Source organism: Acanthaster planci, linkage group LG06 (assembly GCF_054643075.1).
Source record: "Acanthaster planci isolate LZ-2023a linkage group LG06, COTS_SCS, whole genome shotgun sequence".
NCBI lineage: Eukaryota > Metazoa > Echinodermata > Asteroidea > Valvatida > Acanthasteridae > Acanthaster > Acanthaster planci.
In genome coordinates this window covers 1044117-1070753 of record NC_141782.1, presented here as the reverse complement: position 1 = coordinate 1070753, position 26637 = coordinate 1044117, and the positions used below count along the sequence as shown (strand labels likewise).

General features: G+C 47.8%; 2 protein-coding genes across 2 annotated transcripts; one reads left to right on the top strand and one right to left on the bottom strand.

Annotated features, from left to right (window-relative positions):
• Window positions 1–56: 56 nt before the first annotated feature.
• LOC110974844 (uncharacterized) lies at window positions 57–6323 on the bottom strand. Its single transcript, XM_022226751.2, has 4 exons — window positions 5878–6323; window positions 4747–4923; window positions 4376–4558; window positions 57–2576 (listed from the first exon to the last, which is right to left on the bottom strand). The coding sequence occupies exons 1-4, from the start codon at window positions 6128–6130 to the stop codon at window positions 1531–1533; spliced, it is 1659 nt and encodes a 552-aa protein (XP_022082443.2). The 5' UTR covers window positions 6131–6323; the 3' UTR covers window positions 57–1530.
• A 2874-nt stretch (window positions 6324–9197) lies between these two features.
• On the top strand, window positions 9198–25229 carry LOC110974860 (uncharacterized). The gene is made up of 5 exons (XM_022226769.2): window positions 9198–9579; window positions 14485–14624; window positions 14909–15000; window positions 16650–23318; window positions 23709–25229. Exons 1-5 carry the CDS (start codon window positions 9352–9354, stop codon window positions 24155–24157), a joined length of 7578 nt encoding a protein of 2525 aa, XP_022082461.2. The 5' UTR covers window positions 9198–9351; the 3' UTR covers window positions 24158–25229.
• Window positions 25230–26637: the final 1408 nt, after the last annotated feature.

Below are 26637 nucleotides of genomic sequence, written 5' to 3'. Positions count from 1 at the left end.
AAAACCTAACGACTAACGCACTTATTGGTGTGAAGGAACTGACAGCAAAACCGATGTGGATCGATCAAGTACTTGTTTATTTTCCAATTTTTTACATTTAAACCCAATATTGAGTCCAGTTCTGCACAATGGATACTTTATTTGCAAATACATGTACATGCAAGTTCAGAGTGAGGTGCAAATTTTACCTTTGGAGTCAAAAACACGTAAGGATTTTTTTTATTAAACTGGCAATTTTCTAAAGGTTCCCCTTTTGAAAGATGAGCTCAGCTCTTAGCCTCCTCCATCCTTCCTCAGCCACGCCCTTATCAAAATGACTGGACAAAAATCCCAAAGAACATCTGCTTGTGGTGCTAGAATTGTTTGTGATAATCACCCAACAACAGCCGGATCTTCCACGGCTGAGCATTCAACAGAGAGATCTTCCACGGCTGAGCCCTCAGCGGGGAGAGATCTTCCTCACATCAAGGCGTATCTCCAGTCACGATTTAGCAAGATTCAAAGGAATGAACAATACTTCCTGCCCTGTTGAAAATTTCAATTCCTTTTCAATTGTTTAATGAATATTTTACTTTTGAAAGATTTCTGTCACTTTTCAGTTGAATCTGCTCGAAACAAGCCTCCACAGTGCAATTTTTCTCAATTAAAAGAAAAGAAAATTTTCCCTTCCTTTTCATGACTTTTGCACTCAAATATTCAAATTCGACAAATAACATTCAAATATAGTCGATTGAATATTTGTTATTCGGATATTTGGCAAAGCCTTAAAAAGGTATAATGACAAACTTCTAATTATGTCGCTGGAAATGCCACTAAAATCACAACTCAACTGGAAATAAGCCCGCCGTTTTCACATTTTTGATGTACGGGTCAAAATCCCACTCAACACAAAATGCTTTCCAAGGGAAGCGTCCAATAGTTTTTTAAATTGACAGGCTCCTTTTCGATTTCAGCCAATGAGAAAGCAACATTAAGCCAGCAATGCAGGGCAGTGGAATACATGAGTGTACGATAGCTTGACGACTGGTAATAAGTTTTCTGTCTGCGCATGATGGTATGCGTCAAACAAAACGACACTACATGCACAGTTCCAGCATTTTCAGCCTGCAATATCAGCCTTGCATAGACTGCAGAAAAACGGAAGAAACAACTTTCTGCTGGGACCGAACCCACGGTGTATTCAGTTCTACACAACACCGAAACACATCCCCGTCATCAAAGTGGTGCATTGTACATCATGCGACTTGAACTGCACGCGCACCGAAAAAAAAAAAAAAAGGCGTTGCAAACAGGGCTGCACAAAAAGTTGATTTGGGGGTCAAATGACAATGCACAGTGGCAAACCTTAAGTCCGATCTCTGCCTCTTCACACAATGTGGGAGGTGGCTACGTAAAAATGAAATGCAATGCACTGGTGAAGAAAAATGTTGGAACCCGTAAGCGATGCATATGCTTCCAAATAAATTATGTTCAGAAACCCTGATGACACCTTTTGTTCACCACGATGGACTGTGGATGCATTTTTTGCACTCAAGTTACATGCATGACGGCCAAGCACTGAGGAGATTTCGCGGCGCAGGTATTGATCAAACTACAGCACACTCTCACGATTTTGTCCATGTGTGAATCAATGCGGCCATTACGCCGTTTCACAAGCTCAACTTGTAACCGTCCTTCCAGAATCTGGTACTTCTGTCGCAGGGAGCGTATGACGCCCTCGGTTTGAACTCTCACAATGCCGGCAATCCTCTTGGCACTGTCTTCACTTAAGTTGATGGCACAGAGCCGCTTCGTTCCATCGGAAATGTCTGGCGGGGTAACTTTGGCGGCGTACAAGCCGGACTGGGAGAAGTCAAAGTCAGGGGTGGAAAGCACGATGTCGTTGCAGTGCAAAAGATCGACAAGGCCGCTCTGCTTGATTAAACCCATCTGATCATTTGGAGCCTCTTTGCCAATCCAAACTTTGGACACAAAACCTATCAGGCCACAGGGACTCAGGCCAATTAGAAACTTCACCTCTTCGGGGTTCTTTCGATTTGACCTTTTGACCCAGCACCTGGGCCAATCAACATGCAGCTCGATACAGTGCACAAAGATCAGATTCCTGTGGTTGCCCAGCGCCGTCGCAAACTCCTTAGCGATGCAGCTGTCCATCAGATCCTTGTCTGGGAACATGATGAGGTGACTGAACCTGATGTCCATCGTGTCTATCCATCGCTCAAACAGCCGGCTGGCTGTGGCGGTCGAGACGTTGAACCTGTAGGCCAGATCCTGCAGCGGGAGATTGCGGCGCAGTCGCATTAGCACCATCACAAACTCGGAAAACGGGGTGAGGGCATTCCTGTGAGACCTGGCGACATGGGGCACGACAAAGTCAAAGAATGCTAGCAGCAGACCAAAGCAGGGTAGGCCGGTGTAGAAGCGGACCTTGCCGTCGTCGTTCTGGAAGGCCAACTCGTCCAGGAGGCTGCACGCCGCCTTCTGCCGCAGCTGGTACAGCTCACCTCTCAGAGTCATCATATCCTCCTCGTTCAGTCGCATCTGACGCTGGGTCAGGTCAGTCTGACAACTCACTTCTGTCATTTCCAAACAACAAGTGCTCAAGTTAAGTGGAGAAATTACAATCCAGGCTTCTTTTGTTATGCAAAGCTGACAAAGACAATGAAAACGTATTTAATCAAAGAGGCAAGGGGAATGTCCCATTTCGAAATGTGTATTGCCACTGATGTCCCCTCTAAATGCCTTTATTATCTCTCAGTGAAACTCAACTGCTAAGGAATCAAATAGATCCATATATAAATTACCATCAAACCTGCCCAGAAAAACAACTCATGGGACACAGAAAGAGTGATTTTTATAGACAGGTGGTCCCTCTCCACAGGTAGTGGTACATGTCCATGAAAGTAATGTCAGTCAAACCTGCCTTAAAGTGACTGTTGCGTTCTTACTTCAGTCCCAAATAAAGTGAATGTATTTTTGTGTGATTTTGTCAAAACAAGAAACTGCATATTTGTTTTATTCATGTAATGCTTGTTTATATGGTGTAAATTTTTTGATATTTATTTTTTAAATTACTTTTTTCACACTAAAGCACAGAATCAAGAGCAATATGGGGAGAGGGTAGCGGGGACCGAGTCATTTTATTTGAAAACACTCAGTTTATTGTGCATGTTAGCTACGCTGGAGCAGTGCAAAATGATGGGGACTTTTCTCTATTGGCCCTGAAAAGCGCAGCTTGGCTTAGTGAGGCCTTTATAGCCCAACAGGGGTCAGTTCAAACTTCAAAACATTCAGAAGTGATGACTGGCTGACTCACTTTTCCACTTCGCGATGTTCCGGATCTGCGTCTTCCCGCAACAATGGCGGAGACCCTGGGCCCTCGCATTGAATAAATGCGCGGCAGCACATCTTCTCTTCGTGCATCCAGATCACTTCCATTTTCATTTCTAATGAAAGTGGATTCGGGAAAATTTGTCCCGGATTCGGGCTTGAAGGATTCTGAGCCATATTCTCTCCTTTTCAATCCAGCGATGTTGAAATCAAATTGCTCAAAATGGCAAAACGATAGAGAAAGACAACGTGTGACAGAACCAAGCACGCAAAAGATTTACAGCTTAAACGGTCAGCCCAGAGTTCTTAAAAGTAAACCTTTACTGTGCAGATTTAAAAATTCAAGTAAAACCAAAAGAAAATGTAAAAATATATTGGAGTAAGTTTGATATTCTAAAACCCATTGATCTGATTTTTGCATGTTCAAATGCTCTAGATCGTGCCTGCATGCATGGGTCCCGCGTTTGACTAGACTAACGAACAAAAGTGCTACTGTGAATGCAACTCCGATTACACCAAGATTAAAATTGAAAAGATCCTGGAACTTAACCCGGCATTGATTTACTTATCTTAAGTATTGAGGCTTGCTTGACTTTCAAGAATCAAACGACTGTGACTGAAGTGGTTTTCAATGGTCAGTTATTTTTTTACGTCTCGTGAGTCACGGTTGTTGTTACAGATTTTAGCAGCTGTAAGGATGCAAAACAGGCAGTTGCTGGTGGCACTGTGCAGCGGGTCGTAACTCGTACTTCACAGTATGTAAACGCTAGTTTTTAGATGGGGGGGGGATTTGGCAATGGTCGTTAATTACATGTGGACGTTATACACAGTGGGTCGCTGAGGCAGGTTTGACTATACGTACTCTAACGGCGATTAGGAAACGCTGCAAAAAGACGTTTTGCAGCACATCAGTGTGGAGTTTACACGAAATTGTGTTTGCTTCAAAAGGGAAATGAACTTCCCACGCATTATTGCCGATGTGGACGAGAAGTTGCCCTGAACAAGAAAAGCACAGTGACTGTTTTCTGGTTTAACATACATGTACCTTTTTTGATAGACTCGGAGATCGGCATCCCTGGGACCGGCATGTCAACCCTCATGACCTCTGGCCTGGCTGCTCTTACCAGGTTGTCTGCGTGGTGATGGCTGTGCTCAAAATGAAGGGAGTGATGAGCTGTCAACTCGTTCTGCCCATACATGTACAGCATGGGAGCAGTCAAACACTGCCCTGGATCATATAAAAAAAAAAAGAGATCGTAAAAATGTAAAATTTTCTCTCCAGCATACAACCTATTTGTATGCCACCTATGATGTACCATTCTGGCTAAAATATTTTCAAGAACATAAAGGTAGAACACACGAAAAATTTTTTGTCGTCTTTTGAACAATGATTTTGAAGAGATGTTATACATGTACCTTTCTCCGTTACTGCTGGCCCCGATGGAGTCTGTATGCTGCCGTAGTTTGGCAACTCATCTCTGGGCACAAAGTTGTCCAGATTATCCATTTCTCCGACAACTGGGTTACTGTGTCCCAGATTCAAGGTGGGTGCCCAGTCTGGACTGCGCCGATCATACAAAGCTGACGGCTTTCCTGATAAAAATGTATGTGAGATAAAAAGGCATCATCGGGTAAGATTTTAATTACACTTTCTGAACAAAAAATACCTGTATGTAACAGCAGCAAAGTGACTTGTGAGTGGAGCATGGTGTTGGTGCATGACGGGAGGGCTGCGGTAGTTATGCATGGCCGGTTCCGTGGAGGCTGTTCTTTGTTATTTAAATTTCGTTACAATGAATGCACAGAAGTTTTACCTGAGCCTCTCCCAGTGATAAAAAGCCCCTGCCCTCAAAGTCTGCTTTAATTAAGGCATAACCTCTGAAAATGTTTATAATGTTGGATGTTTTGAGATTTTTTTTCAAGTGCATCACATTAGAGAACACCGGGCTGAAATCGAGCCCAATTTCTCGATGTCATTACGTCACTTGACCCCTCATCGTCTTGACGGGTCAAGTGACGTAATGCTCAATGACCTTATTTTAAAGATGGCGACTGAGAGAGAGAGCGAGCCTGTTAGATTGAATGGATAAAGGCAAAAAGACTGGAAAATACCAGAATAACGTGAGTGAAATCATTCAATGAATGATTTTTAGAAAGCGGAAAGGTCAAGAATCATTTTCGTGTGCAAACGAAATTGCGCCAACGATGATAAGTGGGTCCCCCGGAATGTTCAATACGCTGACACGAAATTGCATATACGGATGTGTGGCTAAGGATAGATTGGGAGTGAGAGTCCGTGCCACACAAGTGCAGTGGGGCTACTGCAAAGCCAGTCAGGGCCGAAGTGGAAATGGGGCAAAGTGACTGCAAAGCCCCAAGGGGAATATACTCAGCACTGCATTGCATGCCTACAAACATGACCACAGCACACGCTTTGAAATTGTAAATGAATTATTTTACATGACAAAAAGTGCCCTCCATCAACACAAGATGGGCGCACTGAGCTTGCAAATGCATGAAGTGAAAACTCACCCACACAAAACTTACCGCCGACAAAATGGTCACTGCACACTCGTAGGTGAATCAGTGTCGACGTTTGGGCTGCCTCCTTGGCCAGCAGGTCGTCGCGGCAAATATTGGTCAACCACCGTGCCCTCCGTCGACGGCTGAGCTCTTCCGTTTTAGCCCCCTGGTGCTTCAAAACGGAGGGCAGCCGGTAAAAAGACACATCCTTGTTTCTTTGTCGACCTTCTGGGAGACGCGAGCGGTGCCTGCATTTAATCACGGAGCAAACGTGCATTCTTACAAACGCTTTCACTGTTTTTAGGATGTAGCTAGGCTAACGTCGACGTACGCACCGTGCCGGGCAAAAGATATAACTTGTGAGATAAAAAAAGGAAACATCGTAAAGGACGCGACAGACAGGGGTCCCTTTTGAAGTACGAAACCTTCTGAACACGCTACCTGCATATACGTACGTACGCGCGCTGTTGATGTGAGGGCGCTCTACGGACTGGTTGCCTGTCCCTAGCCCTTTACGGACCTATTTACCTAACCTCGTTCATTTTTGTTGAACCTACATGTACATGTACATGTACACCCGAATACGCGCTCATACAAAACAGGGCAAAATCGGACCGAAATAGCACCATGTGATGACTCTTGTGAAGAGATTGGCTTCCGTTTTTTTTCACTGGAAATTCAAGATTATGGCCGAGCCAGCAGATCACTCTTCGTTTCAATTTGATGGGGGTTACCCACGAAAATATTTTTTTTCGCCTTTTCCCGAAGATACCCCTAAAATAGTGGTAAAACTATGCGCTCAGCTCTGAACGTAGCCACCCGCCTCTATCCAAAATGGGCCCGCAATTTGGGGCTTTTTGTGAAAGAAATACCTAGACCTGGAAACTATAAGTCCCAAATTCGGGATTTATAGAAATATTTCTATGATCCCTCTTGATTATGGCATGCCTTATTGTAAAAACCCCGCGGGATTACAAAATATTATTGAGCTCGCGCGCAGAAATACAACAATTTGGTAAAATGCATCATTTAATATCACCTCGAGCTTCGGTTTCGCATTAAAAATGCCTCAAAACGAAGAAAATCTATCCAAACAGAGAAAACAATTCCAAAAACTGAATACATTTTCTTGTTTTTCTGAAGAAGGATAATGCAGTTTGTCTGTTGCCACTGAATGCGGCAGTGTTTGTGCGCAATGACAATTTTCTTCACTAAATAAACAAAAAAAAAATCAAACATCTTCTGCAAAACTGCGGGAAGCAGAGAAGAAAAACTACCAGAAAGAGGACGAACAGACGGAATCGGCCCAAGCTGAAGACAACTGGACATAGAGCTGGACAGCTGACCCGTGATGGCGCGCTTCCGGTTATCCGTCCGGAACCCTCGGATAAGAAAAATAAAGTGCAAAGATTTTAGAATTTGTAATATTTTTTCGCTCTGTTTCTTCTTTAAAAACCCAACTTGGAAAAAGAGCTTTGAAAAATATTTGCTAGTATATCAATTCATGGAAACTGAAAAATTACTTGACCTAAAAGAGAAATAACCTGCCAAAAATTGATCCATCACTGCCGAAAATCTAAAATACATGAAGAACAGTGCAATACGGCAGTCTCGTACGCAAATGAATATTTACGGTCTGTGGGTAGAAACCAAACTAGAAACAGATCAAAATATTTTACACATTTTCACAATTCATAAGATAATAAACATAAAGCAATATTCTACTTTTACGAAAGATTCTAATATTTTGTCTAACCTTTGCTGACAACAACTGCGTGATGTCAACTCAACGGAATCTGGAACCCATCGACTGCAAGTAGGTTAATCTGCGCAACGTTGTACAATCTCGTTTTCACGTAAACATGGGCAGTGAAAACAAACGTGCATAAACATGGGGACCTGGGGACGTTATCGTCAGACTTGAAAGGTCGTTTAAAAAATCGTGTTTTTACCCATCTCCAGGTAACTTTTCCAAAATATTACTTGAGGAAGACAAAGGTGAAATTCCAACGTGAGTGTTTCATGGGGTGGTCTCAGTATGGAATTATTTTTCCAAAAATTATCGAACGTGATAGGACGGCCCAATGTAAAATCCCCAGAGGCGGACCGCGCAAGGGTTCCGGAAGCTCGCTGGGTACATTTGAAGCAAGATATGGGACGGAGAGAACCCCCCTGCCTTCGTGTTGGTCATTGTTTGATCGGAATCTCAGGAATTCTTTACAGACTTCTAGGGGGATGTGTTAAGTAACAATAGTCTACAGTGTTGTATAGGGATTGGACAGGTAAGGGGGGTACCCCTTCCGTCCCATATCTTGCCTGGTATAGCTTCGTGACCTTTTACTGTTAGCGAGGTGCACTCTACTGAGCTGCACGAATTCAGAGAGCGTAAATACATTGCCCACCGGGTACAGTACATTGAACGCAGCTATGCGCGCGGTCATCACTGATCTCTATACCCTGGGGCAAAGTTCATAGAGCTGCTTAATCACAAAATTTGCTTAAGCGCGAAAAAACCTTGCTTGACAAATCAGGTTACCAGCCAATACTCCATGTTATGTATAATGTTTTGGAATGGTATTCACCTGTCTGTTGGTCGGCATGACAATCACTACATCAATTTAGAGCTGGTAACCTTTGTTTTTTTAAGCAAGGTTTTTTGCGCTTAAGCAATTTTGTGCCTATGGAATTGGCCCCTGGATAGGCAGCTCTGCTCTGCTCTGCTCTGCGAATTGAGGCGATTGTGCAGCAATCTTAGGCTATTCAATACAATGACAGTCATGTCACCGACTTTAGCACCTTGCATGCATGCACTTAGGGAATGGACTGAAGTTGAAGTTGTATTAAATATCCTAAGATTGCCGCGCGGTTGCTTCAATTCACACATAGGCAGTTACTGCTGAGATGCCTATAGCCAGAGATTTTTGGAATGGCCTGGTTAATCTGTGCCCGTATCATATTGGTCGAAGGCATCTCTTATGAAAGCTTACCCCAAATCACCAGATACGGCAACAGTGTCTTTATTAGTATGGAGAATTCAAATTATGTTCACTTCATTTTTAAAGAACATAGTGTACCGATTTTATTTAAATTTAATTCGCAAAAGGCCACTTTAACGTCTATACCAGGCAAGATATGGGACGAACAGGTACCCCCCCTTACCTGTCCAATCCCTAAATACACTCTAGACTATTGTTACCCAACACATCCCCCCCCAGAAGTCTGTAAAGAATTCCTGAGATTCCGACCAAACAATGACCAACACGAAGGCGGGGGGGGTTCTCTCCGTCCCATATCTTGCTTCCAATGTTAACGTCCTCCAAGCCTTGAACAATAAAAAGCGCCATGTGGTTCGACATGCACGCTTGAAAGATTCCCATAAGCACCCCCGTAATGTTAGACACCTGAAGTTGTTTCCAGATCAGTGAACCAAGCAGCGCTATCACGCGATGGCTTGATAATAGCATACGGGAAGAACGTAGTTTGAAGTCAAACTTCAAAATGGAGCGTTGTACGGGAACCTTTCTTCTCCAACTGCTAATGGTGTGTCCACTTACGGCACCGGCACATGGAGACCAGTATGGTGCGGGGAATTCAGAGGTGGGCGTCCAGGTCCGAGCGCGCCGGGCCAGCACGGATTTGACGGAGGCACAGCGCCAGGCTTGCGTGGCCAGACAAAACGAGCTTCGGGCCCAAGTCTCGCCAACAGCAACCGACATGGGACCTACGGTAAGCACGTATGCATCGTTTGAAAGAAAAAAAAAAGCAACACACAAAAACCTATGCGACATTAAAAAAATCCTGTCATGCATTCTTCTGAAGTACGGAATTTTTTGGACAATGTTTGCAGTCATGCGAAAGATCGAGATTCGCGAAACAAGACTTGAAGGCAGATTAGTATAAACTATGAGATTCTCATACTTGCTACCCCCTAAGAAAAAGTTATCTGTTGAATGAACTTCTGTTATGGCACAAAGTTAGATATAAAAAGCAAACTATATAACAAATAAAAACCTAACTTCTGCGCAAGGAATATAAAAATGAAATGGTGGTGCGAACCAGCCTGAGTTCCAGCAAAATGAAAGTATATTATTTGAATAATAAAATAATTTTCCCTGGCCGATTTCGGAAAATGCGCTGTTTAATTCGTAAAATGAAAATTCAATTTGGCGCAGTTAATTTTGAAAACGACTTAAAACCTGGTATCATTTTCACAATACGAGCATTTGACTTCGTTTTGCATCAAATGAATGTTTCATTTAAAAGCAGTTACAGATACGTGATTAGGATTTCGATTTAAGCTTATAAATAATCAATGTGCAATCTTATTCACTGAAAATTTGTCTTTAATTAAACCGCAGGTATGCAGTATTCATTTTCATTTGTTGTAATTTCAATTCACAAATTTGTTTGATTTGATTAGAAATATTTAGGGTCAGAGATATCATGACACTACTTTGATACTGAATGTAGGATTATAGAGTGTTTGTTATCAAACTGTACCCCAATTAAAGTCAATGATTTTTCTGTATCTTCCCGTTCAGCCATTGCAAGAGGGCCATGTTTGAACTTTAATGTGATTGTGGCAAAAACGTAGCACGAGAAGGAAAGTTTACCTCAGCGTTGGTGTTTGTAGACGATTCGTACAATAGTCGGTGTTTTTAAAAACAACATGAACGGTCTTTTTAAATCATGAATATTCAAACATTTATCCATTCAACTTTACACTGCTAAGAATATAGCTTTTGTTAGCACAGGGTAAAAAACCAGAGATAAAACTCACTGAGCTAAAAGGCTCTGGATAACCTTATGGCTTGGCAAGTTAATTAAATCGGTTATCAAAGAAGTGGTCAAGTATTAACCGACTGTAAACGACGCTGTGAAGCACACAGGCTAGAATTGCCACACCCAAGGCCATCTACGCCCTTTTTGTGAATTTTACCTCCTTGCATTCTATTCAAATAAGCCTTATTCTAATGAAGCTTGCCCAAGCGTTGACCTTGCAACGTACAGACAGACATTCTCTGCTATACTTCGCAACGCATAGTTCATTCTGCTATGTGATGAAATCAAACCTGCAGAAGCCTTTGAATTCGTTGATTTTCCTCTGTTGCACCCGAGATTTTTTACAAGTATGTGAAACTCATGAAGCTAGCGTTGAACTGAAGGCCGCCCTGATGGTCATTAGCTTGCAGGGATTTTCAAGCCAGATTCACTTCAATCTGGTTCGCGCTATGACTTTATTCTGTCACAACGATACATTTCTTAACCCAACGTCGACGAGTACGAGTAGGGTTGAATGGTGTCGATAGAAATCATTCTCCATTACCATCCATAAATAATCGGTAGTCGCTTCTGTGTACACGAAATGACGATGTTACATAAAATGATTAATATTGAGTTTAAAAACTTTACTCTTTTGGCTTTACCAGATTATTATATCTTTACAAAAATGTGGGTATATCTTCAGACAAATAGTTTCAACGGTTTATGTTGCACTCTATGTTGTCAACACGCCGTGCGGCGTCTGCACGTGAGACTACGGCATTCTCTGGTATCGAACACTGGCTACGGCTTTTCACCGTTTGATCAAAATTCGAAGCTGTAATCGTTAGAGGCAGGACTGGAACATGGCTGCCTTGCCATACGCCACAGCATGCAACCCCACGTGGTAACTATGCATTGTAATACATCGACAGATTGCCTGTTTATAAACTGTGAAATATTAATTAAAAAAATTAACCCATCGAAAAAAGTTGCCAGACGTTCCAAGTAGTTTCGAAACTAAAAGGCCTTGGCCAGACTACAAACAGAATAATTCTCAATTATGCCGAATATTCGATCGATTATCGAATATTTGAATACGCATTTTTCGAAATCCAATTTTCGGGGGTGACAAATAGTCAATGACATGAAAAAGCAACAACAAAAAATTAACTATGTGGTTACAAAAGTGCCTTTCAAAACTAACTGGCAATTGATGACATGTCCAAATAACTTTTTAAAAAGTCTCCGTTTGACTCATGAGGGCCCTTGTCTCGAAACTTATCGAGTCTGTTGAGATTCCTGAACGTCACAAATTTATTCGTGCCCGTTCGTTCAGGAATTTCGATGATGAACACTTCAGACCAGCACTTGCCAAGTTACCATGGTGCCTGCTGAGGTATGCAGATGGTCACAATACGGCTTAGAATATTTTGAAAAACATGATTTTAGCTGTTTGTGACCTACGCTGCCTAGAAAAAATCTCAAAGTTTGTGTGAAGAAAACTATCTGGATCAACAGAGATTATCTTGAGCTGAGGAGAAACTCGATAAAAGCTTAGCACAGGCCAATATAACAGGAAATCCGCTGCTTTTTAGGCCTACAAAATTGCTCCGGAACATAATAATCTGGGTATTAAACTGAAGTGAAATCACTACCATACGATAATAATTCAAGCCAATTCACAAAATGCTACAAGAATGCGGTCGGGAACGAAGGATTTGTTGCCAGATAGCAGAAGTGTGCTGATTTTTTTCAGTGAGAGTGAATAACAGAAAATTGATCTGGCTTACCGTTTTTATGCACATTTTGCCCACGTGGGCGAAGCAAAAGACAAATTGTTTAATTCAAGCTTGGATTATGTAGACAGTAATCACAACAATAATAACAATCAGACTGGTAATGAACAAACTAAGGTTTCTGAAGTTCACGAGTTATTGCAGAAAATTCCACTCGGAAAAGCTTACGGTATGGATCGAGTACATGGCCGTTTCTTGAAAGCCGCGGCTTCCATCTTAGCTGAACCGTTGGTTTCTATTTTTCAACTAAGTTTGAACAGTGGTGTTGTGCCGGACGATTGGAAGAGAGCCAAAGTCACCTCTATTTAGAAAGGTGGCTCTGTTCACGACTGTAGTTAATACGGGTAATAATATCTGTCATTTCAGTTGTTATGAAGGTCTCCGGAACGTTTTGTTTATAGCCAGCTTTCCAATTTTCTTGATAACAATTGTTTAGCGCAGCGACAGTCCAGTTTTAGACCTTTCCTCTCAACAAACGATGCATTGATTGACGTTGCAGATTCAATTTTTACAAACTGAATGGGTTCCCCAGTATAAATTGGAAACAAATTTTTAACAAAATATTTCGAGTAAATAATGAGGCAGACCACAACACAAACATGCATATTTTGCTTCAACTTTTGTGGAAATAATTATTGGTGTAACCGAGTATTCGAACAGAATCAAGGTTAGATGTGGAAATATTTAATTGTTGGAACTGACCCAGCCTGTGGCTCATTGGTTCGGTTTCTATAGCCAGCAAGATACGGGACGGAGGGGTACCCTTCTTACATGTCTAATCCCTATACACACTCCATGTCTGTAAGAATTCAAAAGATTCCAACGATCAACACAGAGGGGGTGGTGGTGGGGCGATCTCCGTCCAATATCTCGCTTCACAATCGGTTTTAAGCTTCAGAAACTAGTGATGGAAGGTCACCGCCGCTGGGATTGCGGGGGCAATGCCATAATAATAGGTCCAGACATTCAACAAATTCAAAAGAGGACCCAGTACTTGCCAGGCTCAACACACAAATACACACGTATACCCACACACCCAGTTTGGCAGCACGGCCTGAAGGCTTTATCTAGCTGTGGCGAATAAAAAGCTCACGGAAACTGCAAATATCCCATAGAAGAGCCATCAATTGCTGTTATCTAAAGCGTAACTGTCGAAATTATCGTTGTGAAGTATACTTGGTTTGAACTTAGATGGCTATCGTGTAACTATAAACTCCCCGAGATGTAATTTTCTTCTTGCCAGCTATTTTTAAAGAAAATAGTGAAAGAAGGCTATTTCCAATATTGCATCTAAAGACGCATAATTTGCAAAAAAATGTCATTGAACCACGCGTATGCGTTGACACCCCACAAGCGCAAGACTAGTGGTTTTACACACGTCGGTACAGTGCAGGGGTGCAGTCTTTGCACGCTGCCGTCATATCCATGCAGAGCCTCGATCTGGCAGCTTTTCACAATAAAATAGCCGGTTCAGTGATTCTCGTGTGTGTTTCTAAGTATTTTTTCGCGTACTGGCCTGAGCTGCGTTAGTTTTACCGAGCAATTGGGCAATATTTCAAATGCTGCGTTGACGCTATTCTGACACGATTGTACAAGTTGCCAATTCGAGGCTCTGCATCATGATTCCCATGGTGGCAGCGTGCAAAGATCGAATTGCGGAGCCACATGCAATGGAACCATGCAATAACGTGTCCCAGATGCTGAATTCAGGCGAAATTCAAAACGTGACTCAGCAACTTTTGGTCTGAACTCTCGGAATATAATCGCCGAGGTGAAACAGGTTTGTTCCTTGGCAAACCTTCTTTAGATTTTCAGTAATTTTGTTGCCTCAAAGGAACATATAATGCACGATGACAAATGATGGAATATGCCAATAGGAGGTTAAATCACTCAGTTTCTAACCCGCTAAATAAAACCTCATACGAAATTTGAAATAAAGTTTATACATCATTGCCGAGCAAACCAGTCGTACAAACACACCACGATGTTAGAAGTGACCTCCCTCGGTAATCGGGAATCAATTTGTAAAAGGACGGTAAACGTACATATTTTGTTATAAAAACCAATACAGATGGCTTTGGCTGAATCCAATGTTGCGGGGTGTGGCGTCCATCACTGTCCCGAGGGTGTTACTTTAACCGAATCACCCAATGCAACGTATGTCTTGAACGGCCAGGCAGCTTGGATGGTCACGCGTGGCTACTTTCCTGCGTAAGTATCCATATACTAGAGGCTAGTTCCCTGTCATATCGAAAAAAATATGCAAGACTATGCCTACCACCACTGGAAACCTGACTTCACAGGCTGGGTTCGTGATGTCTGACGTCAGAACAGCCATAGGTCGAATGAAATTCACCCTTTCACAGAGTCGTTGCTATTTGACTCTGAATGACCCAACGACCCAACCCACTCCACTGCAGCTCAACAAGCAAACAAGAAGCAACCTTAACTGTGAGACCGCCAACAGCAATTTCTTTTCTCTTTTGACATAATAGGGGTAATTCTCAAGGGGTAAAACCCTACATTTCAGGGTCAAGCTGTACCCAATGCAGCTCTGGGGTCGGTTACTGTCTGAACAATACCTGCGGTGAGTACTCCAGTCTCACAACGATTTCATTGTATACTCTTTCATTACCCAGCTTTTCAATAGTAAAGAGTGATTCACTGCATTCCCTCACGGGGAATGATTCGTCACGGAGTTCAAAGGCGCACTCTCATCGTACTGGTTTGCTTCCTAATGCACAAGTTGGAATTTCATAAGGTCACTTTAGTCAACCTCGACCCCATGGGCTACGTGCGCGTTCCTTCAAAGATCGCAAAGGGCACGAGGCAAGGTCGTACCCATGGGAAACGAGGTTGCACTGTAGTACACTGCCGTCGCTGGATGGCGCTATTTGAACAATGTTAAAGAACACCCAGCTATTGTAATATGTACATATACAAATTGTATATATTCAGAGTGTATTAAAAAAAGGTAATCCAATTTTAGGGGGTCAATATGAGTATGACAAGGTTAATCAGGTTGCTGTGTGTGGTTCTCGGCTTTCCATTGATATCTCCATTGCCCAACTTCTGTCACGCATGACCCGAGTACATTGTTATTGAAAATGGCAAGTCCAACTATCTTTTGGCAAGTTTGAGGAATTTTGGGCAAAAAGGACTGTTTGGTTGGAAATTCGTGGGTTCTTCAGACAGCTCAGATGGGCCCAGGACGGAACGCCATGCACATCGCCTTATTGCGGTCCCAAATCATCGGAGAGAACTCTTTGGAGAACGAGTCATTGCTTTCAATCATGGTATGGAATGGCCGCCAAGGTCAGCTGACATCACGCTATGTGATTATTTTCGATGATTTCCCATTGTTCAGTTAAACTCCTCCCCATGATCTTGATGAACTGCAGATCCGTACTGAAAATGAAGCGGATGCTTTATGCAGTGATCCGGCTATGGTGAGGGGAGCAATCATTACATGCTATTACTCCAACTACGAAGGGCGGCGGCAAGGTGGGGAGCACGTGCCCCCCCTCTCGCGGATGCCCATACCCCCTGGTGACCCCCCCTTTGAAATCTCAATTGAGTTTAAATCGTTATGAAGCTACGGCTTATTTTCCAGTGGTGCTCCCTTTTAAAAAAAATGTGTGCACCTGGGTTCTCCCCCACCGGAAATTGGCCCCTAGTTACGCCACTGGCCCCATCGCTGTCGGCTTTGTGTCGACACGTTGAGGGTGTGAGGGCATAAAATGGCCAGTGTTACTGCCGTCAATACTGAAGGAAATCAGGTTCCTTCAACTGGCTTTCAACGATCATCCTGGCTTGCAATGATCGCCCAAACTTGCAAAAATGGGATTTAGACTTGCCCTTTTCAGTAACGATGTACTCGGTCATACGTGAGTGAAGTTGGGCAATAAAGTTTAATCAATGGAAAGCCGGGAAGTTGCTTTTAATTGGTCATCAACATAAATAACTTGTCAACCTGATTAACCTTGGCATAACAAACCTCTGAAGTTTGATTACCTTTTCTTGATACGCACTTGTGGATTGCTAAAAATGTCAGAGGATTTTTTTCTTCCCGAAAAAATTCGTTCATCGCTCAATTATACACTCAAGTTTCGGGATTCCTTCGGGATGTCACATTTTCACTTCTGAAGACCGTCCGTATCATCAAGAGTGGAGTAATTTAATTCTCAGCCCTGAAGGAGATGAAAAACATTTCTTCCTCTTTTGATACATTGCCAGAAAACCCAACGACTACGGCTGCGTCCCTGAAAGAGAGCTCTTCAACGACTGCACCCCCAGACTTGATCTCTTCAACAACTGCATCCTCGCCTCCTATCACTGCCACGGCGGCAGTTTCACCGCCAATCACTGCCACCACTGCAGTGTCGCCTCCTGCCACTGCTGCACTCTCGTCGCCAATCACTGCTACGGCTGCAGTTTCACCACCAATCACTGCCACGGCGGCAGTTTCACCACCAGTCACTGAAACGGCTGCAGTGTCGCCGCCAATCACTGCCACGGCTGCAGTTTCACCACCAATCACTGCCACAGCTGCAGTGTCGCCGCCTGCCACTGCCACGGCTGCACTCTCGCTGCCTATAACTGCCACAGCCGCAGCTGCGATGCTGATCACTGCCACTGCTGCACTCTCGCCGCCTATCACTGCCACGGCTGCAGTTTCACCACCAATCACAGCCACGGCTGCAGTGTCGCCGCCAATCACTGCCACGGCTGCAGTTTCACCACCAATCACTGCCACGGCTGCAGTGTCGCCGCCTATCACTGCCACGGCTGCAATTTCACCACCAATCACTGCTACGGCTGCAGTGTCGCCGCCTGCCACTGCCACGGCTGCAGTGTCGCCGCCTATCACTGCCACGGCTGCAGTTTCACCACCAATCACTGCCACGGCTGCACTCTCGCCGCCAATTACTGCAACGGCTGCAGTGTCGCCGCCTGCCACTGCAACGGCTGCAGTGTCGCCGCCAATCACTGCCACGGCTGCAGTTTCACCACCAATCACTGCCACGGCTGCAGTTTCACCACCAATCACTGCCACGGCTGCAGTTTCACCACCAATTACTGCAACGGCTGCAGTGTCGCCGCCTGCCACTGCCACGGCTGCAGTGTCGCCGCCTGCCACTGCCACGGCTGCACTCTCGCCGCCTATCACTGCTACGGCCGAAGCTGCGACGCTGATCACTGCCACTGCTGCAGTGTCGCCGCCAATCACTGCAACGGCTGCAGTTTCACCACCAATCACTGCTACGGCTGCAGTGTCGCCGCCTGCCACTGCCACGGCTGCACTCTCGCCGCCTATCACTGCCACGGCCGCAGCTGCGACGCTGATCACTGCCACGGCTGCAGTGTCGCCGCCGATCACTGCCACGGCTGCAGTTTCACCACCAATCACTGCTACGGCTGCAGTGTCGCCGCCAATCACTGCCACGGCTGCAGTTTCACCACCAATTACTGCCACGGCTGCACTCTCGCCGCCTATCACTGCCACGGCTGCAGTTTCACCACCAATTACTGCAACGGCTGCAGTGTCGCCGCCTGCCACTGCCACGGCTGCAGTGTCGCCGCCTGCCACTGCCACGGCTGCAGTGTCGCCGCCTGCCACTGCCACGGCTGCACTCTCGCCGCTTATCACTGCTACGGCCGCAGCTGCGATGCTGATCACTGCCACTGCTGCAGTGTCGCCGCCAATCACTGCCACGGCTGCAGTTTCACCACCAATTACTGCAACGGCTGCAGTGTCGCCGCCTGCCACTGCAACGGCTGCAGTGTCGTCGCCAGCCACTGCCACAGCTGCACTCTCGCCGCCTATCACTGCCACGGCTGCACTCTTGCCGCCAATCACTGCCACGGCTGCAGTTTCACCACCAATTACTGCCACGGCTGCACTCTCGCCGCCAATCACTGCCACGGCTGCAGTTTCACCACCAATTACTGCCACGGCTGCAGTTTCACCACCAATTACTGCAACGGCTGCAGTGTCGCCGCCTGCCACTGCCACGGCTGCACTCTCGCCGCCTATCACCGCTACGGCCAAAGCTGCGACGCTGATCACTGCCACTGCTGCAGTGTCGCCGCCAATCACTGCAACGGCTGCAGTTTCACCACCAATCACTGCTACGGCTGCAGTGTCGTCGCCAGCCACTGCCACAGCTGCACTCTCGCCGCCTATCACTGCCACGGCTGCACTCTTGCCGCCAATCACTGCCACGGCTGCAGTTTCACCACCAATTACTGCCACGGCTGCACTCTCGCCGCAAATCACTGCCACGGCTGCAGTTTCACCACCAATTACTGCCACGGCTGCAGTTTCACCACCAATTACTGCAACGGCTGCAGTGTCGCCGCCTGCCACTGCCACGGCTGCAGTGTCGCCGCCTGCCACTGCCACGGCTGCACTCTCGCCGCCTATCACCGCTACGGCCGAAGCTGCGACGCTGATCACTGCCACTGCTGCAGTGTCGCCGCCAATCACTGCAACGGCTGCAGTTTCACCACCAATCACTGCTACGGCTGCAGTGTCGCCGCCTGCCACTGCCACGGCTGCAGTGTCGCCGCCTGCCACTGCCACGGCTGCAGTGTCGCCGCCTATCACTGCCACGGCTGCAGTTTCACCACCAATCACTGCCACGGCTGCACTCTCGCCGCCAATCACTGCCACGACTGCAGTTTCACCACCAATCACTGCCACGGCTGCAGTTTCACCACCAATCACTGCCACGGCTGCAGTGTCGCCGCCAATCACTGCCACGGCTGCAGTTTCACCACCAATCACTGCCACGGCTGCACTCTCGCCGCCTATCACTGCCACGGCCGCAGCTGCGACGCTGATCACTGCCACTGCTGCAGTGTCGCCGCCGATCACTGCCACGGCTGCAGTTTCACCACCAATTACTGCAACGGCTGCAGTGTCGCCGCCTGCCACTGCCACGGCTGCACTCTCGCCGCCTATCACTGCCACGGCCGCAGCTGCGACGCTGATCACTGCCACGGCTGCAGTGTCGCCGCCAATCACTGCCACGGCTGCAGTTTCACCACCAATCACTGCCACGGCTGCAATGTCGCCGCCAATCACTGCCACGGCTGCAGTTTCACCACCAATTACTGCAACGGCTGCAGTGTCGCCGCCTGCCACTGCAACGGCTGCAGTGTCGTCGCCAGCCACTGCCACAGCTGCACTCTCGCCGCCTATCACTGCCACGGCTGCACTCTTGCCGCCAATCACTGCCACGGCTGCAGTTTCACCACCAATTACTGCCACGGCTGCACTCTCGCCGCCTATCACTGCCACGGCTGCAATTTCACCACCAATCACTGCTACGGCTGCAGTGTCGCCGCCAATCACTGCCACGGCTGCAGTTTCACCACCAATTACTGCCACAGCTGCAGTTTCACCACCAATTACTGCAACGGCTGCAGTGTCGCCGCCTGCCACTGCCACGGCTGCAGTGTCGCCGCCTACCACTGCCACAGCTGCAGTGTCGCCGCCTGCCACTGCCACGGCTGCACTCTCGCCGCTTATCACTGCTACGGCCGCAGCTGCGACGCTGATCACTGCCACTGCTGCAGTGTCACCGCCAATCACTGCCACGGCTGCAGTTTCACCACCAATTACTGCAACGGCTGCAGTGTCGCCGCCTGCCACTGCAACGGCTGCAGTGTCATCGCCAGCCACTGCCACGGCTGCAGTGTCGCCGCCTGCCACTGCCACGGCTGCACTCTCGCCGCCTATCACCGCTACGGCCGAAGCTGCGACGCTGATCACTGCCACTGCTGCAGTGTCGCCGCCAATCACTGCAACGGCTGCAGTTTCACCACCAATCACTGCTACGGCTGCAGTGTCGCCGCCTGCCACTGCCACGGCTGCACTCTCGCCGCCTATCACTGCCACGGCCGCAGCTGCGACGCTGATCACTGCGACGGCTGCAGTGTCGCCGCCGATCACTGCCACGGCTGCAGTTTCACCACCAATCATTGCCACGGCTGCAGTGTCGCCGTTAATCACTGCCACTGCTGCAGTTTCACCATCAATTACTGCCACGGCTGCACTCTCGCCGCCTATCACTGCCACGGCTGCAGTTTCACCACCAATCACTGCTACGGCTGCAGTGTCGCCGCCAATCACTGCCACGGCTGCAGTTTCACCACCAATTACTGCCACGGCTGCAGTTTCACCACCAATTACTGCAACGGCTGCAGTGTCGCCGCCTACCACTGCCACAGCTGCAGTGTCGCCGCCTGCCACTGCCACGGCTGCACTCTCGCCGCTTATCACTGCTACGGCCGCAGCTGCGACGCTGATCACTGCCACTGCTGCAGTGTCACCGCCAATCACTGCCACGGCTGCAGTTTCACCACCAATTACTGCAACGGCTGCAGTGTCGCCGCCTGCCACTGCAACGGCTGCAGTGTCGCCGCCAGCCACTGCCACGGCTGCAGTGTCGCCGCCTGCCACTGCCACGGCTGCACTCTCGCCGCCTATCACCGCTACGGCCGAAGCTGCGACGCTGATCACTGCCACTGCTGCAGTGTCGCCGCCAATCACTGCAACGGCTGCAGTTTCACCACCAATCACTGCTACGGCTGCAGTGTCGCCGCCTGCCACTGCCACGGCTGCACTCTCGCCGCCTATCACTGCCACGGCCGCAGCTGCGACGCTGATCACTGCGACGGCTGCAGTGTCGCCGCCGATCACTGCCACGGCTGCAGTTTCACCACCAATCATTGCTACGGCTGCAGTGTCGCCGTTAATCACTGCCACTGCTGCAGTTTCACCACCAATTACTGCCACGGCTGCACTCTCGCCGCCTATCACTGCCACGGCTGCAGTTTCACCACCAATCACTGCTACGGCTGCAGTGTCGCCGCCAATCACTGCCACGGCTGCAGTTTCACCACCAATTACTGCCACGGCTGCAGTTTCACCACCAATTACTGCAACGGCTGCAGTGTCGCCGCCTGCCACTGCCACGGCTGCAGTGTCGCCGCTTGTCACTGCCACGGCTGCAGTGTCGTCGCCAGCCACTGCCACAGCTGCACTCTCGCCGCCTATCACTGCCACGGCTGCAGTGTCGTCGCCAGCCACTGCCACAGCTGCACTATCGCCGCCTATCACTGCCACGGCTGCACTCTTGCCGCCAATCACTGCCACGGCTGCAGTTTCACCACCAATTACTGCCACGGCTGCACTCTCGCCGCCTATCACTGCCACGGCTGCAGTTTCACCACCAATCACTGCTACGGCTGCAGTGTCGCCGCCAATCACTGCCACGGCTGCAGTTTCACCACCAATTACTGCCACAGCTGCAGTTTCACCACCAATTACTGCAACGGCTGCAGTGTCGCCGCCTGCCACTGCCACGGCTGCAGTGTCGCCGCCTACCACTGCCACAGCTGCAGTGTCGCCGCCTGCCACTGCCACGGCTGCAGTTTCACCACCAATTACTGCAACGGCTGCAGTGTCGCCGCCTGCCACTGCCACGGCTGCAGTGTCGCCGCCTATCACTGCCACGGCTGCAGTGTCGCCGCCTGCCACTGCCACGGCTGCACTCTCGCCGCTTATCACTGCTACGGCCGCAGCTGCGATGCTGATCACTGCCACTGCTGCAGTGTCGCCGCCAATCACTGCAACGGCTGCAGTTTCACCACCAATCACTGCAACGGCTGCAGTGTCGCCGCCTGCCACTGCCACGGCTGCAGTTTCACCACCAATTACTGCAACGGCTGCAGTGTCGCCGCCTGCCACTGCTACGGCTGCAGTGTCGCCGCCTATCACTGCCACGGCTGCAGTGTCGCCGCCTGCCACTGCCACGGCTGCACTCTCGCCGCTTATCACTGCTACGGCCGCAGCTGCGATGCTGATCACTGCCACTGCTGCAGTGTCGCCGCCAATCACTGCCACGGCTGCAGTTTCACCACCAATTACTGCAACGGCTGCAGTGTCGCCGCCTGCCACTGCAACGGCTGCAGTGTCGTCGCCAGCCACTGCCACAGCTGCACTCTCGCCGCCTGCCACTGCCACGGCTGCACTCTTGCCACCAATCACTGCCACGGCTGCAGTTTCACCACCAATTACTGCAACGGCTGCAGTTTCACCACCAATTACTGCAATGGCTGCAGTGTCGCCACCTGCCACTGCCACTGCCGCAGTGTCGCCGCCTGCCACTGCCACGGCTGCACTCTCGCCGCCTATCACCGCTACGGCCGCAGCTGCGACGCTGATCACTGCGACGGCTGTAGTGTTGCCGCCGATCACTGCCACGGCTGCAGTTTCACCACCAATCACTGCTACGGCTGCAGTGTCGCCGCCTGCCACTGCCACGGCTGCAGTGTCGCCGCCTGCCACTGCCACGGCTGCACTCTCGCCGCCTATCACTGCCACGGCCGCAGCTGCGACGCTGATCACTGCCACTGCTGCAGTGTCGCCGCCGATCACTGCCACAGCTGCAGTTTCACCACCAATTACTGCAACGGCTGCAGTGTCGCCGCCTGCCACTGCCACGGCTGCAGTGTCGCCCCCAATCACTGCCACGGCTGCAGTTTCCCCACCAATCACTGCTACGGCTGCAGTGTCGCCGCCAATCACTGCAACGGCTGCAGTGTCGCCGCCTGCCACTGCTACGGCTGCTGCAGTTTCACCACAGAGCACTGCCACAGCGGCATTCTCGCTTGAGATTACTGCCACGGCTGCAGCTTTGCCGACGTGTACTGCGACGGCTGAAGTCTCAACGGCGAGATCTTCAACGGCCTCATTCTCGATGGCAGGACTTTCAATGGCCGCACTCTCAACAGCGCCACCTTGTGAACTGGTTTGTGAAAATGGTGGAGTTCTGAATTTCCTCGACTGCGGGTGCAGATGCGCCAGTGGCTACCAGGGAACCACTTGCCAATGTAAGTAGTCTCATGAAAGTGCGTGATGCATGGCTTCATTATAAACAGAATTAGGGTGGGGGCAACGTCTGTCAAATAATGACAAAACACTGAGTGGTTAGTTTAGTATTGTGTTAAATCATTATTGTAATAAACCTCGTTCAAGTGACCAAAAATTTCTTTTCCCTCATCTCTGTAGTTATCACGGCCCAGTACAATTAATCAATTCCTAAAGGCCGGGATTTGGAAATTGAAGTGCATGTGATTGGCCTATTAACGAGTTTAGGTCAAAGTTCATCGCAACGTTTTTTGCTGAGTGTCTCTGTGAAAGAGTTTTCTAATGAAACTGTTGCTAAGTTACTAAATTAATTCCAGTCCCAATCCCCACTTTGTATCTTTTGGCTCCCATAGACAATATTTTGAATCCAGACTTGGTGAACGACGCGGTAATTGCATCCCATGATGACGTCAGACAACAGCTCAGTGCTGTCGACAATACCGTCAACCTGCTGTCGGTTGAACCTGCCAACACCGACCCCACAGCCACATCAACGATCATCTCCCCGCCTTTCTCCGCCAATGATGGTCACTGTAGTCGTTGTGGTTCTGCTTGTCAGTTTGTTCGCTTTCTGTCTCGGGTATTTCCCAGCCTTGATTTCAATTCCTACCCAAGCTACAAAGGAAGCTACGAGTATGTCCGGTCTGACCCCTACGTACGTGACTCCAACATAAGCAAGCCCATAATCGACAGTGGCTACGCCCTCCCTGGAACGTATGGGGAACTGCTATGGCGCTCCCGATCGAATCTCCTCACCCTTCGAGAACCCCGTGCAATGCCCGACAACTACTTCCTATACTAGGCCTATACGGATGCCTCATTCAATAACCATTAAACCACCACTTTAGAAAATATAAAGGGTCATTCAAAACCGTTATCTGTTTTGATTTTGAAATGGTGGATAACAAACAAATGAAGATCTAAATTCAAATATCAACTGCAAAATAATTTGATTATTGCAGATGTATCAAACAGCACAGTCTTTTCCCGAGACTGACAAACAGAGGACAGGGTGGACCAAATACATGTAGTTGGGTTGGAAATGAAAATTAAAAGAAAAAAACCCCAACACAAAACCACACACACAGTCTGGTAATTTCAAATGGCCTTTTAGCAAAAATGACCTAATAAAAATAACAACGTGGAATTTGTACACTGATCCTGAGATTCCAATCCAGAAATGGATAAAATCTTGTTGTTTACTTAAGTTTTAAGCTATTGGTTGTTTGGGTTCTGATAGTATTTTCACAGTTGAATTTACACATTTATATTAACACGGGTATTTTTTATATCGGTTTACTAGGGTAGAATGTATAAATTGATTGTATTCAATAAACAAAAGGTAATGAGTCATTCTGAGTGTTTATGTGGCGATTTTTCCGTAATATCTTATTAATGGTTGTATGGCAGGGCCCATTTAGCTTTATTGTGGTTTTCAGACTTTTTATTTTAATAATTTTCTGGTTGATAGGAGTAGGTTTCCCATATTTGCCGTCCGAGCAGGTATTCTGCAGTGGCCATATAATCTGTTACTTTTGAGGCAAGTACTTTGAACTAGATTACAGGCTTACTGGTGACCAGGCTGTCTTTGTGTCTCTTATCATTAATTAAGCCCGTTTATAATCTCGTTTCAAAATGTATTGTTTAGCTGTCTTCTGAAAAGATTTGGATTCGAGTGGCACTATCCACACAGTGTTAACTTTTCTTCATTTTTTTCTTTGGGTTTAGGAGCTTGGCTTCAATGTTATTTTCTTTGAATTTTCTTGGTGGTGAATTTTATGATCTTTTTAAATGTCTGTCATTTATTTTACGGTTTAGGTTTTTGCTTCTGTTCAGTTGGTTTGAATAAATCTTGTTGGTTATTTTGCATTGCACATCTTGGTCTCTACCGTTACTGATTTGTTGAATGATCCCCCGTAATCAATATTTTTTCGAAGGGTGGAAGAGGACACATGTCGTCGTTCTAGAAGGCCATCCCATCCAGGAGGCTGCAAGCCGTTTTCTGCTGCAGCTGGTTCGCCTCTCAGATTCATCGTATCCTTCTCTCTCTGCGGGGGGCGGGGAGAAGTCTTGTTTTACCCGTCACAGCCACAGAGCTACGGCAAGCGCAGCGCATGTCGAGCGTCCCGCCAGAATCAGTCTAGTCCTAATTTTGGTGTGTTAAAAAACGTTGTGACTGAATGATAGAGGGCGCACCTCCTTGCACAAAAGGAACTCCGCACCAGCTTCACCATCACCACCGGTCGCCAGTGCAGCAGTAGCAGGCAAGTTAGATCAAGGACCGTAGTTGACCATAGTTCGACAAACTCTGATCGAACGCACGTTAGTTGACGATGGTTGGACTACTCTAATCAACTATTAGCAACCAGCCTGTCGACGTTGGTCTCATCGTTGGTTGCCATGAACCATTTTTACAGTACAGTGCAGAGGACCAGTTAGCCTATAAGAAAAATGCTGTAAAAACAGTAGGTCACTAATCAACAACAATTTTCACTTTTATTTTTGCTATTTTGCCCTTCCTGCGGCCACCTTTTCCCCCTTCGGCCTAACGACCTGACAACGGCTGACTAGGGTCGTTCACGCTTCAACTTCACTGCACATGCGCTAGGTACGTCACGAACCAACAACGAGTGGTCCTTGACCGAACTTGCCTACTTGTGGCATTCATCATGATGCACGCCCTCAACGTCTTGACCAAGACTAGTGTCAGTCCAGTCACAGTCACACAGCTAGGACCAGTCGCGCGATACCTAGGCGCCACTGCCTCCCGGCCGCCGCCGTGTGATGCCCACATAGTGTACATACGATACGATTGACGAGAGACGAGGACTGTATGAACTGCGCGGCGCCAGCCGTCGCGCTAGGCAGCAATGGTAGACCACTGGTGGGGGTCTGCTTGAGAAGATTTGAGTGACTTCTTGAGGCAGTCCATGTATCTTTTCTTTGGGGCCTCTCTGTCTCGGTGGCCAGTTGAGAGTTCGCCATACATGACGATCTTAGGAAGGCAATGGTCTTCCATTCTAGAGACATGGCCAGCCCAACGGAGCTGGTACTTCAGTAGCATGGCTTCGATGCTGAGGATCTAATATCTCGGAAAAGTCGCCACTCAAACCCATTGGCAATCAGTGGCCACATCCCCAGGTGTTACTTTATTTTGCGCACTGCCACGGCTTGACAAGATGGAAAAGAGGTTGGGGCAATGTTTCCCAAACAAAGCGACTGCTCTTTGCTCAAGTACCCTGATCTGAAAGATGGACCTACAAATAATGCTCCGACTATTAA

Excerpts from the sequence above, each read along its gene's own strand:
- LOC110974844 (XM_022226751.2), bottom strand. The coding sequence starts at position 6,130 with ATGCACGTTTGCTCCGTGATTAAATGCAGGCACCGCTCGCGTCTCCCA. Across the intron at positions 4,924-5,877 it reads CAGTGACCATTTTGTCGGCG|GAAAGCCGTCAGCTTTGTAT; the intron begins GTAAGTTTTGTG and ends CATTTTTATCAG. Across the intron at positions 4,559-4,746 it reads GCCAGCAGTAACGGAGAAAG|GGCAGTGTTTGACTGCTCCC; the intron begins GTACATGTATAA and ends TATATGATCCAG.
- LOC110974860 (XM_022226769.2), top strand. The coding sequence starts at position 9,352 with ATGGAGCGTTGTACGGGAACCTTTCTTCTCCAACTGCTAATGGTGTGT. Across the intron at positions 9,580-14,484 it reads CAACCGACATGGGACCTACG|ATGGCTTTGGCTGAATCCAA; the intron begins GTAAGCACGTAT and ends AAACCAATACAG. Across the intron at positions 14,625-14,908 it reads ACGCGTGGCTACTTTCCTGC|GGGTAATTCTCAAGGGGTAA; the intron begins GTAAGTATCCAT and ends TTGACATAATAG.